At 41.6% G+C, this 18,759-nt stretch overlaps 1 protein-coding gene across 3 annotated transcripts in view; it reads right to left on the bottom strand.

Annotated features, from left to right (window-relative positions):
- Positions 1 to 18,759, bottom strand: part of TGFBR3 (transforming growth factor beta receptor 3) — a 225,038-nt gene that overhangs the window by 186,971 nt on the left and 19,308 nt on the right. For 2 of the 3 annotated variants that reach the window (XM_066376793.1, XM_066376795.1), the window contains exon 2: positions 8,762 to 8,941. In XM_066376793.1, coding sequence (XP_066232890.1) covers positions 8,762 to 8,822 — 61 coding nt within the window. In that variant the 5' untranslated portion in view covers positions 8,823 to 8,941. Of the gene's footprint in view, positions 1 to 8,761; positions 8,942 to 11,756; positions 11,863 to 18,759 lie in introns of all 3 variants that reach the window. The other variant, XM_066376794.1, reaches the window with a different exon arrangement.

Below are 18,759 nucleotides of genomic sequence, written 5' to 3'. Positions count from 1 at the left end.
TATAAACAAAATAATTGTTTTATTTGTGATATAACCCCTTCAAGCTCATTCTATTAATTAAATATTGTTTTGATTGAGTGCGATACAGTTTGGATATTTATATGATATGTAATTATATTTTTATTAAAATATATTTTTATTAAAATATTGTATATTAAATTTTTTTCACTCACATTTATTCGTAAACAAATTACATAAAATTTTGTTTACTTAAACGAATTGTTTTTGCATTTAACTTTTTTTAATTTTAATATTTCGTCCGGGCCGGTGAAAACAGTTTTCTTTCTAACCTGGCCCGGAACTGTTGGCCACACCTGCTCTAGCCCCTTTGCTTTTTCTCCATTAAACCCACTAAGATTTCTGTATTTTTTTGTTTGTTTCTGGTCTGTCTCTCCCCGCTAGCATGTAAGCTTCATGAGGGCAAGGATTTTTGTCCATTTTGATCACTGCTCTACCTCCAACACCTGGAATACTATCTAGAATGCTCAATAGATGGCTGTTGAATAAATCAATCAATTAACACTTTAGGAAACTTAGCCGTGTAATAGAAGGTGGAAAAAACTCACTATTTGCAGTAATTGTAGTCTCCTGTTTCTGTGCCTCAGGAACTAACAAAATAACTGAGACTCAGTGGGCAAAGTTTGCTGACCAGACTACAAGTTCTCATCTAAACATAGCAGTGATGTAAAAGCTGAAAGAAACAGTATAATAAATGGTTCTTTCCTCTAACTCACAAGAAAGGGGAGGGCAGGAGGCATGGGGCATTTTGCTTCACCGTGCAACAACGAGACAGCATAGCTGGCATGCACAGATGCTTCCCACTGGAAAAGGTGGCTGCAGGAAAGTGGTACAGCAGCTGGTGGCATCACTGACGGAAACAACAGAGTAGGGGCCAGTGCAAGAAGCTGGCGCTCCGCTCCCCCCTGAGCCTGTGCTGCCCGCATCCTTTAGATCAGGGCTGGAGGGTAGCGAGGGTGGGAGCTATTACTCCTGATGTCCCTACTATATGTCTAGACTAGAACTAAGTCATTCAGGCCTGTGAGGACAAAGGGAAGCAACACAAAGAACCAAAGCAGTGTGAATGGAACTTTTTCCTTTTGCCTAGCTAACACTTATCACTATATGGTTCCCTTCATTGCCAACACAGAGAGTAATATTAAGGGGGAAAAAAAATCAACATTTTCCTTTGAAAGCAGTAAGATTTTCCACATTCCACTCTAGACTTTTTTTTTCTTTTTTTCAGATTTCTCCAAGTTGGCAGGATAGGGCAGGAGAAAAGCTTGGCCTCAGTCCTCAGATCACCTGCTGCCTCCTCCTTGGAAAGAACATTGTGAGAGCAAGGGCATTTTTCAGCCCTCTAGAATTCCACCTCATTTACAGTCTCCTCTCAGAAAACAAAAATATAACTATATTGGACTTCAGGATAAATCTTTTTGTGGCCACTCTGACAGAGACTGTTTTAAAGAAAATGAAAGTCAGTGGCTCACGTGGATGCAGAGCAGGCCAGGCAATCTTCCAAGAGGGGCAGGCCCTCGATGCCCTGATGCCCACATGCAGGGCCGGTCCTGAAGGAAGGCCACACATGGAACACTTTCTGGGACACTACCTGCTCCTGCCAGCACTTCCAAGTATCCAAGCCAGGAGCTCAGAGCTCTATCAATGATTCAAGGTGGCCTCAGAGTACGAGGAATTAGTTATCAAAACAAACTAGCTTTAAAATAGCCTAATTTCCTATATGTATAATATATGAAAGTATAAGCTTTGAGCAACTGAACAGCTGTGTGGGCACACACAGATGGTTCTGTCCTACTGAAAATACTAATCAGTGTTTATAAAACAGACCAGTGCTGGTGTCCTAAAATAAATCAGGAATCTAGAAGCAGGGTGGCAATGATAAAATCTAGGATAAGGACACAAAGGAAAGAAACCTGGGTTCTGCTGATTTGTCTGACATCAAATCTATGTATAATCTTACTCACGTTACCAGTAAATATACTGCTCACCAAGTTAGGGGATATTTCAAAATGAATATGGAGTGATAACATATCCCCTAATTTTTGTGAGCAGTGTATCTTTCTTATGCCATACGCACATTACTATCTATTAGTACACTCTCCTTGCAAATGAAAAATAAAAAAGGCCTTTAATTAGATATAATATCATATTCCACCCACACCCACCCAGGTCCATCCAGGGTAAAGGAATGTTTGAGAAACAAACTCATCTTTTTCTTGACTACTACTAACTGCCCCAACTATGTGTGCATGTGCGCACGTGCGCATGCATGTATACTGTTCTGTGTAAAAACATAAAGCAGGCAGGGAGCATGACCTAAAATGCAGGCCACTCTATCTGCTCTATCTGCTCTGGGTTTCTTTCTTTCTTTCTTTCTTTTTTAATGCAGTGCTTTGCTCTGTAAAATAAACAGAAAGTTGGCACCGTGCTGATAGCTGGCATCACAATTGACGTCTCTTTTCCTTGTGTATCCAAAAGTGGAATTAAACACAAAAGTGGTTGTAAGAATCACCTAAAAATAATAATAATCACAGACCAAATCAACTGGCTGTGTCAAGAAATGTAGGGGTTGGCATGAGAGGGACTTGTTGGATTTGCTTTGAACTTTCAAGCCTATCCCTCCTCCACCCATTCCTTCTCTGGCGGCGGTCCCCACTGGCACTCACCCGCCTTCCTGGCCTGAGGAGCTGCAGCCTCTGATCACTCAGTTGGCAGAGGGGAGAAAACTATGGCAGAACCACCTCTGGGGTCCTCGTGCCGTTCATCTCAAGTCCAAGAAAAACAAGGCCAGTTCCTTCGGGTAGCACAACAGGGAAAGCACGAACCCTGGAGGGGCTTCCACTCTGCTGGGCACTAGTTTCAAGGCTGTACATAAAATGACCACTTTAACTTTTAAAAATGGATTTGTCTCTCATTATATAGTATATCTTTCTTCTCTGAGCCTGTTTCCTCATTGATAACATGAGTATAATAGGAGGAGGAGGAGGGGTGGCAGTGGTAATAATTACAAAAACAGTGACAAATAGCTAGCTCCTTGGGTCTCTGCGAGGATTAAACACACTGGCGCATGTGAAGTGCCCTGCAGAGGGCCTGGCTGGTGCTGTCTCCAGTGCTGCTGAGGGTACCCTGCCGCAGAGAGACCGTCAGACCCGTCAGAGCAGTCTGCCTGCAGAAGTGTGCCAGGCTCTGGTCTGACCAAGAGTTGAACCATCTCTCTGAATTGCTTTCTCTAGGTTCCATTACTCTTTCTAGAAATGGAAAAATGAAAAATAAAAAACCTTGCCTAACCCAGGAACTGCTCTAAGAATAAAGTGAAATACTAGGTATAAGAGTGTTTTGAAAACTATAAATAAAATAGTATTACAGGCATACCTCAGAGATTCTGCAGGTTCGGTTCCAGACCACCGCAATACAGCGAGCTGTAATCTTTTTGCTGTGGAGGGCCTTGCCTTCAACATGTAAAACACACAACATCTGTGAAGCACAGTACAGTAACGTGTGCTGGACTGTTAGTTTAGCCTCCCCCAAGGCTGCCAGCTTGTCCTGTTCTAAACCACGTACTAACCAGATGGTTGTCCCATGGACACAAAATGTTCAGAGTTTCTCAGCAGGAAACAGCTCCAACTAAAAACATCTCCATTTCCCTGTGGACTATACCTGGAATTCCAGGTACATCCAGGAGAGATAAAAACAAATATACCTGCGCAACAGAAATGCACATGTAGGTTGTGGGCAAGCCTCCAAACAGATGCACCTGGGCATGCACGGTGGAATGCGGAAACAGTAACCTATGAGCACCCCATGGCACAGACGCCAACGGTGGTTCTGCAGGGTTCACCTCAGCAGCACCCCCCTGACCTGGCCCAAGAGGCCAGTGGAGTATAGACACATCTATTCCTCCCAACCCCACGGATTTCCCTGAATTCTATGTGTGCCTCTTTTTCTCATTATTAAGGCTCCTGGGATCACAGCCCTCCCTAACTCTGGCAAGCCTCAGAGGCAGCAGTTAATATTTTTTAAAGATGTGTAGCAGAAGTTTTTAAAGTGAAAACTTAGTGAGCCGTAGCCCATAGGAGCAAGCATTTGTTTTTTTAAACTTCCCACTTGTCTTAGAGAGATTACAGGATCTAAGCTAAGGTGCCAAAACCCTGCGATAATTTCTAATCAGGAGGCGTTGCAGTCCTGACACTGCTCCTCTTCCCCAAGTGTGTAACCTCCGTCCCCACATGCCGCACCATCACCAAGAACGAGGGAGGGAAGGGAAAGTGTGACTTCTGTCAAAGCAAGCCCTGACCCTGCGATGTGGCTTGTTCCCTAACCCCCCACCCACCGCCTCCCTCACCCTCAGCCTGGAGCAGAGAGGAAACTGCTTTCACGGAAGGCCCAGCCAAACCCGCAGGGCTGGAGAAGCAGTCCTCTACTGTTCTCACTCGGGCTCACTTTCGGTGCTGCGCTGTGCCCTGTCCCTACCTGGCCGCATAGCCTAAGGAGCCCCTTTGCAGCCCTCAGGCCTCCTGCCACCAAGAACTCTACAGCAGAGCTTCACGGCCCTGTCAGTGAAGTGAGAGGACAAATAAAGAAGGCCCGTCACTTGAGGTTCCTTTGGTTCTGATGACTTACATATGTCTCTTCTGAGGCCAGAGGGGTTTACTCTGGGTCCAGGGTGTCTCATGGGACTACAAAACCAAATGCAGAGTTGTTCATTTCACACTCACGTTTTCCTACACAGAAGCTCCACTGGAGTGGGTGCTGGGCTGGATTAGCGAGAGCCCAACTGCCTGGTTCAAGTCCCAGCTCTGGACTTGATACAAATGCTTAACCATGTTGAGTTTCATTTTTCTTATTTGTAAAATACAGATGGTGATAATAAAACTAACACCCACCTTACAGTTCATCTTATAAAGACAAAACAAATGAGCCCGCAGAGAGCAAGCCCTTGATCAGTGGCAGCCTATGTGCCAGGCACTTCTACTATATTGTCCTTGAAGCAAATGAGGCCATATTCTCAGCCTCACTTAAGTGCACCGTTTGAATTCTCAGATTAACAATGTATGCCTTTAGCTACAGGAGAATGGAAGAAGAGAGATTCCAAACCTCAAAATGATAACCACAAGCTTCATTCTGGCATTTATGTCAGGTCCCACATTATCTATTCCCATCCTTCCTTCCAAACAGACCTCTTGCTACATTTGCCATACATTTTCCAGTTCATCCGTTTTTTTTGTTTTGGGTTGTTTTTTTGTTTTTTTGTTTTGTATTTTTCCAAAGTTAGAAGTGGGGAGGCAGTTGCAGTCAGACAGACAGACTCCCACATGCACCTGACCGGGATCCACCTGGCATGCCCACCAGGGGGCGATGCTCTGCCCATCTGGGTTGCAGCTCCATTGCTGCTGGAGCCATTCTAGCATCTGAGGTGGAGGCCATGGAGACGTCCTCAGTGCCTGGGGCCAACTTTGCTCCAATGGAGCCTTGGCTGTGGAAGGGGAAGAGAAAGACAGAGAGGAAGGAGAGGGGGAAGGGTGGAGAAGCAGATGGGCGTTTCTCCTGTGTGCCCTGGCCAGGTATCAAACCCAGGACTTTCACACGCCTGGCCAATGCTCCACCACTGAGCCAACCAGCCAGGGCCCAGTTCATCCATTCTTTAAGAACACATCAAGCACCTAAGGGCCATGTACTGTGCTAGTCATGTTCTCCCATCTAATCAATCCAGTGCCTGCCTCTCCTTTGGTTCTGCTGGCCTGCATGGTAGAGCAGGAACCTAGTGCTTCCACAGGCCTCCCTAACCACTCCTGCCCAGCAGGGCGGGCTTCCCATTCTCACCCCTCTGACGTCTTCTGGCTTTTACATGGCACTCACCATGCATTAATTATTTTGTTATATGCTTATATTTGACACGTCTAACTAAAGAGTAAGTGACTCACAGGAAGGGATAAATCTTACATTTCTCTGTATATCCCTAGTGGCGAGTATTATGCTTTGCACTTAGCAGGGACTCAATACGTGATTCACTGGATGTTCTGAGATGGCACAGAGCAAACCTATCATCATTCTTTTTACTTTATTTTTTTTAATTGATTTTAGTGAGAGAGGAAAGGAAAGAGACAGAGAGACAGGAACATTGATCTGTTCTTGAATGTGCCCTGACCAGGGATCAAACCGACAACCTTTGTGCTTCAGGACAAAGCTCTAATCAACCGAGCTATCCAGCAAGGGCCCTTTATCATTCTTTACAAACAGACACCCTTCTGAGCAATACTGCCACATAGACTTAAAGGCTCTATTTACAGACCTAGACTAAGTAGGTTTATGGTTAAACCTGCCACCTCAATGCATGACCTTGAGGAAGTTGCTTAACCTGTCTGTACTTCAGTTTCCTCATCTGTAAACTGGTAATACACAGAGTACTGACACTCTTTAAGGCAGTTATGAGAATAAAATGTCATAATACTTTGAACAGAGGCTGGCATACAGTAAGTAATTAATTAGTCTGTAAATATTCACTATTATTATCATTACTACTATCTTCTTGAAGTTCAACTCATAGACAATGTCCCAAAAAACATTTTGTAAAGTATGCTAAGCCCATACAGAAAGCTACTGGATATCAGTGCAGGGAAAACATTTCTCCCCTCTTCATTCATAGGTTGTTCAAAGACATCTCTACTTCTGTATTATTGATCAGTTGCCTCTGGTTATTAGAGAATCTGTAATTCCTCTGTACCTTCAATTTTACTGTACACCTCAGCAGAGCTGTAAGTGTGTATACAACTCAAAATTTTACTATGGTCTGAAAGAGGACAGAAGGTCTTAAGCAAAACTGATACACTATCAAATATACATCAAAGCTGTATGTACAGAGCCATCAAACTCAGCACTTTCCCATGAAGTACCTTCTTCAGTTATGTTTTTCAGTCTGTTCCCGGAGTCAATGAAAACAGAAAATTCTGCCTCAAACCCATCAGGTATGATATACATCTTGTCATCAAAACAGCTCATTTTCCATCAAGCCATTTCTCTCTCTCTCTCTCTCTCTCTCTCTCTCTCTCTCTCTCTCTTTCTGCAACTACTTTTCAATGAGATTTTAATTAAGATCAGTTTTAATGCACAGGCAAGTAACTCTTCAATCCTGAGACAGAATGAAACTGCTGACAGAGAGAATGAGCAGTTCAAATTCACATACTGACAAAAAAAAAAAATAGCAACTTTCTTTCAAGATATTAGCAACGAGGGGGACTTTCAGCTTTCCAATCTCATAAATCAAGTTCGGCAAACTGGTTTTTACTTAGTCTGTGCCTATACCCGACTGCTAGTCTGAGTCTACTGGAGCCTGTTGGTGGTCTGGCTCCTTCATTACAGCAAGAGGTTAAGGTAAAAACCTGGTTCCACTGACTTCCAGCCACATGATACTGTGTAAGCTATCTAATCTCTCCATATCTCATTTCATCACCTGCAAAATGAGAAAAATAATCACACCTACCTCAGAGTTGTGACTAAATGAGCTCATGAAATAAGAATATCTTATTCATTGTTATATTCTATAGTTATTTAGTCCAGTGTCTGACTGTAGTGCACACTCAATAGATAGATGGTAATTATCATCGCTATCAACTATATGTGAATTCAACAGCCAAAACCAAGAGGCTAATCATTGTTCAAGTCAATGTGTTTGAAACAAGACAGTTTCAAGAACTGATCCAACAAAATCATTTTATGAAGCCCATTACAGAACAGACACAAAGGAAATCACAACATAATAGATCAAATTAAGCAAGTCAAGTTGGCAGTGACCCTGACTGCCAACACGAGGACAGTGATGTGGAGGATCTAAAATTCTTACTTAAGCAACCATGTTCTAACCAAGTCATTTGTTTCCTGTCATTTCTAACCTCATATCCTGATGTACATTTCAGCACTTTTTAAAAAGTTACATATCAAAATATCTGACATAGAGAAACTTAAATACCTTGTGAGCAGCCAGCCTATGCTACTAATGTCTCCTCTAGCTAGAAGATCTATTTCTTGTAATAAAGAATAAAAAGGCCTGACTGAGCAGTGGCGCAGTGGATAGAGCATCAGACTGGGATGCAGGGACCCAGGTTCGAGACCCCGAGGTCGCCAGCTTGAGCGCGGGCTCATCTGATTTGAGCAAAGCCCAACAGCTTGGACCCAAGGTCGCTGGCTTGAGCAAGGGGTTACTCAGTCTGCTGAAGGCCCATGGTCAAGGCACATATGAGAAAGCAATCAATGAACAACTAAGGTGTCGCAACGAAAAACTGATGATTGATGCTTCTCATCTCTCTGCATTCCTGTCTATCCCTATCTATCCCTCTCTCTGACTCTCGCTCTGAGGTAGGTGTGATTATTTTTCTCATTTTGCAGGTGATGAAAAAAAATGGCCTTCTTGAAATTCTTATTTAGGTAAGAAAGTAAATGTAATTTATGTATGTAATGAAATTAAACAGAACTAAACATTAGTATATTTGATCTCTACCTATCTCAACACTAAAGGTTAGTTAGGTATCTGCATCCCTGACATTAGAATGTCTAGCACCAGTCTATCAAAATGTAACACAGACAAACATACTACATATCTGCATAGAAGTTAAATATTTTATTTCCCTGAAGAACATAAATACTCAAGTTCTACATAAATGTCACATGGCCTGAATTTTCCTAAACTTAAGAGACTGTGGAAAAATATATCAAAAATATATAATAAATATGCAATGTATATTATGCAACTTACCTGCAGTAGCTAAACAGGAACTCATTAAGGCAAACATGGCAATCAAATAATGAGAAGTCATTTTTATTTCTCCAAAAGCGTGTCCTGTTCAGTCACCTCAGCCTGCAGTTCTTCAGATTGTAGACAATCTCTGCAAATCAGATGTGGCTTTGAAATCCTTCTTTCCAATTTTCAAATTGTCTGTAATAATAAACATATTTCAAGAAGAAAACTTAATGCAGGAATGTCTTTTCATAAACACAGATTAGGGCAAAATGAAGAACTTCTAAAGAGGGTAAGATAAATTTATCTTAGATTTATGCCAAAAGAGCACTCAAGCAATCTGAGATGGGGGTAATAATTACTTAATAAAGGTTTTTATAGCAAATACTTTTGCAAAACTGTATTTACTTTTGACATGTTAAGTCTTTGATTTTATATAAAGTTTTCAGGACTATAGAAGAAAATCAAGGTGCACCTAATATAACATCACCAGTTCTATTGTGGCACTACAGCAATCAACGATACTTGAGTCATGAATTCCCTAGTGCTGACAAGCAAACACAGACAGCTCTGATTACAGATCCAATCTAATGTTATAATGACAGTTATCATAAGCATCAAATTAAAATAGATCTAGAATTAGTTTGAAAAATAACCATTAAAAGTCAAGATTTGCCCTAGCTGACTGGCTCAGCTGGTTAGAGCGTCATCTAGATAACACCAAGGTTGCAAGTTCAATCTCCGGTCAGGACACCTACGAGAATCAACCAATGAATGCAAATATAGGTGGAGTGAGAGGTTAATGTGCGTGTGTGTCTCTCTTTCTCTCTCTCTCTCTCCCCCTTTCTTCTTCTCTCTCTAAAATCAGTCAATTAAAAAAAAAGGCAAGATTTTTTTTCAACTGTTTGTCAGCATGTTAATAGGAGAAGAGCTTTCCCCCGTCTTTTAGCCATCTGAAATCACTTGGTTATTGGACTAAATGATTCAGAGGTCCTTTCTAACATTTGCCAATCAAGAATTTTGATTGGCAAGTTTTGTGGTGATTTGCTTAACTTGAATATCCCTCACGGCCCTAAAGATTATCTCAGTTACTCCAAAGGATATTTTCCAATTCTATATAACTGAGCCTGGCACAACCACAGAAGTTGTTCAATTCAACAAATATTGAGCACCTACTATTTTCCAAGCATTGTTTAAGGACATGATTCCTTCCACCAAGAATAAAAGTTACCAGCCTGATCTCTGGTGGCACAGCGGATAGAGTCTCAACCTGGCTCACTGAGGTCCCAGGTTTGAAACCCAACATTACCAGCTTGAGCGCAGGCTCATTTTGCTTCAGCATGGATTACCTACATGATCTCATGGTCGCTGGCTTGAGCCCAAAGGTCACTGGCTCAGCTGGAGGCCCCTTGCAAAGCACATATGAGAAGCAATCAATGAATAACTAAAGTGACACAACGAAAGTTGATGCTTCTCATCTTTCTCCCTTCCTGTCTTTCTCTCATGTAAGGAAAGGGGGGAAGGGAGGGGGTTTAAAAAAAAAGAATAAAAGTTACCCAACACCTGGATAAAAGCACAAACACCCTGCCCGATCTAAACCCTGGGAAAGGCTACATCAAGGCATTTCCAGGAACCATTTCAAATAGCTGGGGACTGCAGCTTTATTACCCTCACCCAGGAAATACCATCCACAGAACCAGCTTGCTACCTTCAGAGACAAAGCCAGTTTGGGCACTTTTAGATTCAGTACAACACTATAAAAACAATAGCAAAATGAGTTTCTAATTAAGTGTTCTTAGTTCACTGCATTAAGTATTAAGAGAAAGATATTTAACATGGCTCTTTACAGTTAGTAACACTAACTTCCTATGAGAAGGAGGGAGAGGATTAGGGTAGTTGTGTTACTGTAGGTAGCTAGTTAGGTATTAACAAAAGAGGAGGGAGCTAAACTGGCTAAACCTAATTAAGTCTGGAAGCTACAGCTTCACAGACACCCCAGGGAACAGCCGCATCCTTTATCAAAGGGATTTAATCCCCAAGTAGGCAGGAAAGATTGCTTTCCAATCTCCCTGGGGAATAACTGGCCTAGCCAGCGTATTACAAGAGGGAAGGATAAATAGTAAAGGGGGAAGTCCTGTGCTGGGCGCATGTGCAGTAGAAACCAAGACGGTGCAGGGGGGAGGTCCTTTTACCATGTACATGCGCAGTAAACGCCAGATGAGAAGCAGAACTTTGAGGCATGCATAGTAGAAGCTTAAATGGCAACCATACCCGGAAGGAATCTGACCTGGGAAAATCAGGGGAAAGAATCAGATAGAATAAGGACACGGAACCCTGGAAGATCCAGTAAAGGGACTGGAGAGAGGGAGCACCCAGAACAACCCTGCAAAGAATTAGGAAGATGATTGGTTAGTTTGAAAGAAAGCTTACTAGCTCAGCAGTAGAGCGTCGGCTTGGCATGTGGAAGTTCTGAGTTCAATTGCCAGTCAGGACACAGGAGAGGCGCCCATCTGCTTCTCCACCCTTCCCCCTCTCCTTTCTCTCTATCTCTCTCTTCCCCTCCCGCAGCCAAAGCTCCACTGGAGCAAAGTTGGCACCGGGCGCTGTGGATGGCTCTATGGCCTCTGCCTCAGGCGCGAGAATGGCTCCGGCTGCAACAGAGCAACATCCCAGATGGGCAGAGCATCACCCCCTGGTGGGCATGCAGGAGTCTGTCTGACCCTCCCCCACCCCTGCTTCTCACTTTGGAAAAATCAAAAAATTTTAAAAAGAAAGAAAGCTTACTTTTTTCCCAACCCAAGGAAATATAATCAAAGCTTAACAAAGGCCCCAGGGGTCATATTCTCTCTCAGTAGCAGCCCTGCAGGCCTGGGTGTGGCAGCCACGCACCATAGTGCCCTTCCAATAAATCTTGCCACTTCATCTCATATCCTCCTGTATGTGTATCCTTAAAATATGTTTCCTGAATACCATGGAAAAAACCTATTTCCAGACCATGCCAGGGCCGACTTACCTTGGTCCCGGTCCACATCAGGCAACAGTTGAAGGGCAGTGATGGGAGGAAGAGACTTTTCACCATCTATACCATTTTTACACCATTTAGGTTTTGAAATTATTGCCTATGCATAAAGAGTAACAATAAAGCTCTAATTTCAATAAGAATATTTTAAACACATCTTGAAACTAGATTATCATATAAGTGCAGGAGGCACTGTGGTTTGATATTAATGTATGATGCTAACTAAAAGACTATTATGGCCTGACCTATGGTGGCGCAGTGGATAAAGCATTGACCTGGAATACTGAGGTCACCAGTTCAAAACCCTGGGCTTGCCCTATCAAGGCACACATGAGAAGCAACTACTACAAGTTGATGTTTCCTGCTCCTCCCCACCCCTTTCTCCTCCTTCTCTAAAAATAGATAAATAAATAAATTATTTTTAAAAGATTGAAAGTAAAAGCCTACTATGAATAGAATATGGATTTGAATGGCAGTTAAAAGCCTGCCTAGGTTTGAATCCATTTTACCACCTACCAAATTGGTGATGTTGGGCAGATTGTTCTGTATACAAGAACCTATCCTATAGGTTAATATGAAGATTTAGTGCATGCACGTACACACAAACACACAGACTGCTCATTAATATATAATAATACTTAGAACAATGCCAAGCACATAATAAGCAATCAATAAATGTTAGCTATTATTACCACTATTTGCCCATTCTTTTCTGAGGTATACAGGGTGGGGCAAAAGTAGGTTCACAGTTGTTTGTATGGAAAATAATACAATAATTAATAAATAATAATACAAGAATAAACTGCTTCCCATACTCAACTGTAAACCTACTTTTGCCCCACCCAGTATTTATGCCAATAAAGAAATTGAGTTGTGGTTATTTATGTAATACTTAGCTAGTATAAAAGCTGTTAAAATATTTTATTAAAAAAATAAACATTTCAGCCCTAACCAGCTGGCTCAGTGGTAGAGCATCAGCCTGTTGTGTATAAGTCCCAGGTTTGATTCCCAGCCAGGGCACCCAGGAGAGGTGCCCATCTGCTTCTCCACCCTTCCCCTCTCCTTTCTCTCTGTCCCTCTCTTCCCCTCCTACAACTAAGGCTCCACTGAAACAATATGTTGGCCCAGGCACTGAGGATGTCTACATGTCCTCCACCTCAGTCCCTAGCATGGCTCCAGTTGCAACAGAGCAAAGCCCCAGATGAGCAGAGCATCGCCCCCTAGTGGGCATGCCGGGTGGATCCCGGTTGGGCACACGTCTCTCTGTCTCCCTGCTTCTCACTTCAGAAAAATACAAAATAAATAAATAAGTAATCGTTTCAACAGACACAAAAAGGAGATAAGCTAAAGAATAGAATCACTCAAAAACAAAATTGCCAGTCAAACTGAGGCACAAATTACTGGTGCCACATGGTCCTGTCGCAAAAACTGACTAACTTATAGAGATGATTTTAGAAGCCATGACACTGACTTCAATCATCCCTTGAAGTCCAACATTTCTGTCACCATAACTCCACATCACTTCAGATGTAATGGGAGTCTCTTCTTAGTCTCTCAACAAAGCAACAACAGCAAAAAGAACTGTCCCTATTTTTTACCTTCAAAAAACAAGATTTTCCTAGAGACTGATAAGAAAAACAATCTCTTAAAAAGAAATACCCCATGTCAGCAAATATTAAAGGCAATTTTCATAAAGGAAAACCCTATAAAAAGAGCTCTCAGAAGAAGATGGCTTCCCAGAGGGTTTTGTGGAACACATGAAATACACCCAGCTCAAGGCTGTGGGAGCAGTCAGTGAGCTGTGTCACCCCTGCCGCAGCTGCACAGGGTCTGTGCTCATAATCCAAGGGCTTAAACCAGGTCTGAAGAAACCTGTGGAAAAGAAAGGTAAATGGTTCTATTAAAAATATAGACTGCAAATTGCTGACAAGAATATTGGGCAATTATTAAAGTGCAGCAATTACAGAAATAATAGAGCCAAGCTAAACAGTTTGATGCCCAAAGGCAAACCACAGCAAGTTTACACCGGATCTTAAAACATCTCCGAGGAAGTCCAAGACAAGTTTAAACTACACACTGCTGCTTCTAACAAAGAAGGAGCTTTTCTTCTTTTAGCTTAAAAGTCCCTCCATAATATAACTTATTCAAAAAGAAAATAAACTGCAGGGAGTTTTTGTCTAATCTTCCCAATGTGGTGACAGGATCCTAAGGCAGAAGAGTATAAAAAGGGAAGTCTGCCATTCTCATTCAGTGGAATGCTAGTTTTGGCCAAGATGTGCACACATCAACAACTAACATACAACTTAGGGGTCAGTTTCCCAACTAGAAGAATGCTGGATGATAGACTGCTTCCCAAACATTACAGGTGTTGTTTGCTTTTTTTTTTTTTAAGTGAGAGGAGGGGAGATAGTGAGACAGACTTCTGCATGTGCCCTGACCCAGCAATACCTGTCTGGGGTATATGCTTGATGCTCAAATCAACCAAGCTATCTCAGTGCCTGAGGTTGACACACTCGGACCAATCTAGCTATCCTCAGCACCCGTGGCTGACATGAAAACCAACTGAGCCACTGGCTGCAGGAGGGGAAAAGAGAAAGAAGGGGGAAAGGGAGGGGAAGAGAAGCAGATGGTCACTTCTCCTGTGTGCCCTGACTGGGAATCAAACCTGGGACATACATACGCCAGGCCAACACTATATCCACTGAGACAAACAGCCAGGGCCACATTATAGACTTTAAGTAAAATGAGGGAAATACAAATCCCCTTTTTTCCATAAGGTTATATCATACTCAATTTGCAGAGAGCTGAGACTCCCCACCTTAATTTTCTGATCTCACTGAATCTCCTGGACTTTGTGAACGAAATACTTCCTTTAGCATTACAAATAGGGTACTCTGAGATCTTGAAGAACAATTTTGGGTCTAGTCATTTTGCCCGCATTTCAAAGTAATGTGTTTTATCAAAGTGTATCACAACTTTTAGTATCCTCAAATAAACAGGAAAAAAAATTCAGAGTGAGAGCTTAATAGATTTGTTTTTTAAAGATGAATGTGATACTAATTCTTCGAATTTCAAAGTTCCTCTGTGTCTATATCTAAGGTCATTAAACTGAGTATGCTGTCCCCCTATTCCTTATTAAGCCAATAGAGACCAGGAGTAGCTGAAAAACCCCTACCCAAACAAGTCCTGAAAACCATCATGGGTTAAACCAATGTTCAAAAGGAACTGGTTGGGCACAGTATTCATTGAGTTGACCAGGATGTTTTTTAAAGAGCAAATCCTGCTCTAAATTAGAGCAAATACGTAGCCAAATGATGTGTGGCGGCAGGCTAAAAGCCAGCAAGAAAAATGACTAATTGCCCCTACATGGCTAACACAACCAGCTATATACATGAGATTATTCAAAATCAGAACTTACAATTAACTTTCACCCAATCAATTTCTCAAGTGAAAGAATTAGCATGCTAAAAATACATGAATAGCTTTTCAAGTTGGAGGAGGTCAACATGATTTCATTGAAGAGGAGCCAATCTCCACGACCAACACTTGCCCAAAATAATATGGTAGAGTCAACACTTGAAACCAGATCTTTCCATGACCATGTCTGTCACCACAAACTAGGAACCATTTTCCCCCCTCAATATTCCAACTCTTAAAACAGAATGCTTTCACCGAGAGAGAGGGAAAAGCTTGCTATGGCTGCCATCAGACTTTGGCACTTCCATGTTGACATATGCACTCTGCACAAATCATTACTGATCACAAACTGTGATGACTTCAGGACTGCCAGTGGCAGCTATAATAAATAAACAATCCTTGGTAATGCTGTATGACTCCAAGTTCCTTCAGAATACAAAGAGCAAGATGAAGTACAAACATGTGTGTTGTTATGTTTTAACACTAAATAACTGTTCAGCCCCCAATCAATTTGATCTTAAAGACAGAGATATATTGAATGGAATAAAAACATTACTACTCCCTAAACTCAAACAGTAAATAACACCTGAGTTTCTGGTACCATAAACATACAATGATATTCCAACAGATCAATAAAATGTTTCTAATCTGCCATTTAAGTAAATTTTTTTTTAAAGGATACTGTTAAGTCTACAAATAGTTAAATAAAAGTGGGTAGAGGAATTGTTCTGATAGCTATTCAATATGTTATTCAGGGACTTAAAAAAGAGGCAGGATGGAAGACATTAACATCTAGTTTGGCAGCCTGTAAAAAGGGGTGTACAGGATGTAGAACAGATACTGCTATTGGTCTGACGACATCTGGATGCCCTTTAAGACCTATACACAAAGAAAGCAAAGCCACCTTACTGAGTCACAACAGCAACTCTCAGATTTCTGTACTACACAGAGAAACTGGGTAATTCCAAATCTCCATCTTCAGACAGAGTTGGCACAAAGAGGGCAAAGGTCCTAGCTTTGGATAGAAATCTCTGAAATCACATGTAAGCACAATCAATATTCAACAAACATTTTCTACTACAAGCCAGGCTTTATAAAAGATGCCAAAAGTACAACAGTGAAAACAGGAGCCAAAAATCCTGTCTCATGAAGCTTATACTCTAGTAAAAGTCACACCATTTGCTGTGTAAGGCAAAATATTTAATTTCCTGAGTGTTGTTTCTTCCTTCAACAAATCTTTACTTATTGCTTACTCCATGCCAGCCAATGGGAATATAATGACCAAAGAGGTATGGTTTTGTTCCCATGGGCTTAAAGATGGGCTAACCCAACAAATAATCACAAATAGGTAATTGTACGCTATAATAAGAATTCTAAGGAAAAAGTATCTGCAACCTGCAACGTAAGTACAGGTTTAAAAGGTCAGGTGAAGGATGACATTACAGACAGAGGAACCACTTCAGGTCCCTGATGTGGAGGGAACGTGGCTGAGAAGCCAAAAGGATGAGGAATAAGGTTCAGGAAAGAGTTTAAGCAGGGAAATGATGTGATCCGATTGGGTTTTTTAAGATCCCCCTGGTACAGGCACTATGGAAAACACTATAAAGCTTCCTCAGAAAATTAAAACTAGAGCTGCCATATATGATCCAGCAATTCCACTTCTGGGTAGAATTGAGAGGAAATGAAATCATTATGCTTAAGAGCTATCAACAGCCCTATGTTCATTGTGGCATTATTTACAGTAACCAAGACATGGAAACAAACTATGTCTACCAGCAAATAAACAAAGAAAATGTGGTATCTATATACAATGGAATACTATTCAGCCATAAAAAATGAAGAAAATCCTGCCACTTGTAACAAGATAGATGAACCTTGTGGGCATTATGCTAAATGAAATAAACAGAGAAAACAAATACTGTATGATCTCACTTATCTATGGAATTTAAAAACTGAACTAATAGAAACAGAGAACAGATTGGTGGCTACCAGAGGTAAAGGGCAGGGGAAATGGATGCAAGTGGTCAAAAGGCACAAACTTCCAGTTATAAGATAAATAAGTTCTGGGGAGATAATGTAGAAGATGATGACTATCATTGACAATGTTGTATTGTAGGTGATTTTTTTCTTTTTAGAGAGGGAAATAAAAGGTTTTGAAATCATATGTATATATTTTTTTAACTTAGTAAGAGGAGGAGAGGCAGAGACAGACTCCCACATGCGCCCTGGATCTACCCAGCAAGCCCACTAGGGGGCGGTGCTCTGCCCATGTAGGGCTCGTGCTCCACTGCAACTGGAGCCATTTTTTAGAGCCTGAGGTGGAAGCCATGGAGCCATCCTCAGCACCCAGGGCCAACTTGCTCCAATCAAGCCATGACTGCAGGAGGGGAGGAGAAGAGAAAGATAGAGATAGAGAGGGAGAGGGGTGGAAAAGCAGATGCGTGCTTCTACTGTGTGCCCTGAATGGTAATCAAACCCAGGACAACTACATGCCAGGCTGACGCTCTACCACTGAGCCAACTGGCCAGGGCCTGACAATGTTGTATTGTATATTTGCAAGTTGCTAAGAGAATAAATCTTCAAAGTTCTCATCACAAGGAAAGAAAATTTTGTAACTATGCAAGTTGATGGATGTTAACTAAGCTTACTGTAGCAATCATTTTGCAATATATGCATATATCAAATAGTCACACTGAATCCATTAAACTTATATATTATGTCAATTATATCTCAATAAAACTGGAAAAAAATAAAAATAAAGATTTCCCTGAATACTGTCTGGGGAACAGGCTGAAGGAAGCCCCAAATACAGAGATGATCAGTTAAGATTCTTAAAGCTGGTCAGACAAAAAAGGGGTGGATCAGAAGAAGCCTCAGTTTCTTCATTTGTAAGACAGTAACAATGTTACCTTCATCACAGGGTTGTTGCAAGAATCAAATGAGACTGCAGATTCAAACAGTATAACAGTTATTATTTATCATTAGCAGGCTGTCTCAGATTTCTTTTCCTGAGGCCTAAGGTTAATTCAAGTACCAATATTCCGTGGCAGCCAGTGGCAGAGAAAAAATAAAGAATACTCTTGAACCTATACTTGTGGACAGGAATTCCATGTGAACACCCACTGAGCAGGGAGGCAGGAGGAACAGAGGGTACAAGGTATACAGAGAAGCTGGACTTCACTCTACCCCACACCTTCAGGGCCTGGTCCTCCCTCACTCCTGGCTGAAAATATGGTCAACGCATCTCTGGCCGCAGCATCCTTAGTTTCTCTGGGGCTGACCTTCAGTCAGTCCTTAAAAGCCCTTCTGTCTATTGCAAGCACAAAAGACCTCAGTGCCCAAGCAAAACACAGCGTAAAGGGGAGGGTGGGCACAGAGACATTTCACAAGGTTGTTTTGTTCAGGTTCACAAATTAGGATGGATTTTTCACTCACCCTTACAATATTCCAAGAACCATCTTTCACATTTAATATTTTTGCATTCAAAGATTTTTGTTACTTATAATTTTAAGCCAGAATTAATAGAGAACCACACTTGAGGATTCCAAGCCTGGCTTACCAAGATGTGTTACACAGAACA

The sequence above is a fragment of the Saccopteryx leptura genome, chromosome 3 (genome assembly GCF_036850995.1).
Source record: "Saccopteryx leptura isolate mSacLep1 chromosome 3, mSacLep1_pri_phased_curated, whole genome shotgun sequence".
Classification (NCBI taxonomy): Eukaryota; Metazoa; Chordata; class Mammalia; order Chiroptera; family Emballonuridae; genus Saccopteryx; species Saccopteryx leptura.
Note: the sequence above shows the minus strand (reverse complement) of the source record. Positions and strands in the feature narration are given on the sequence as shown.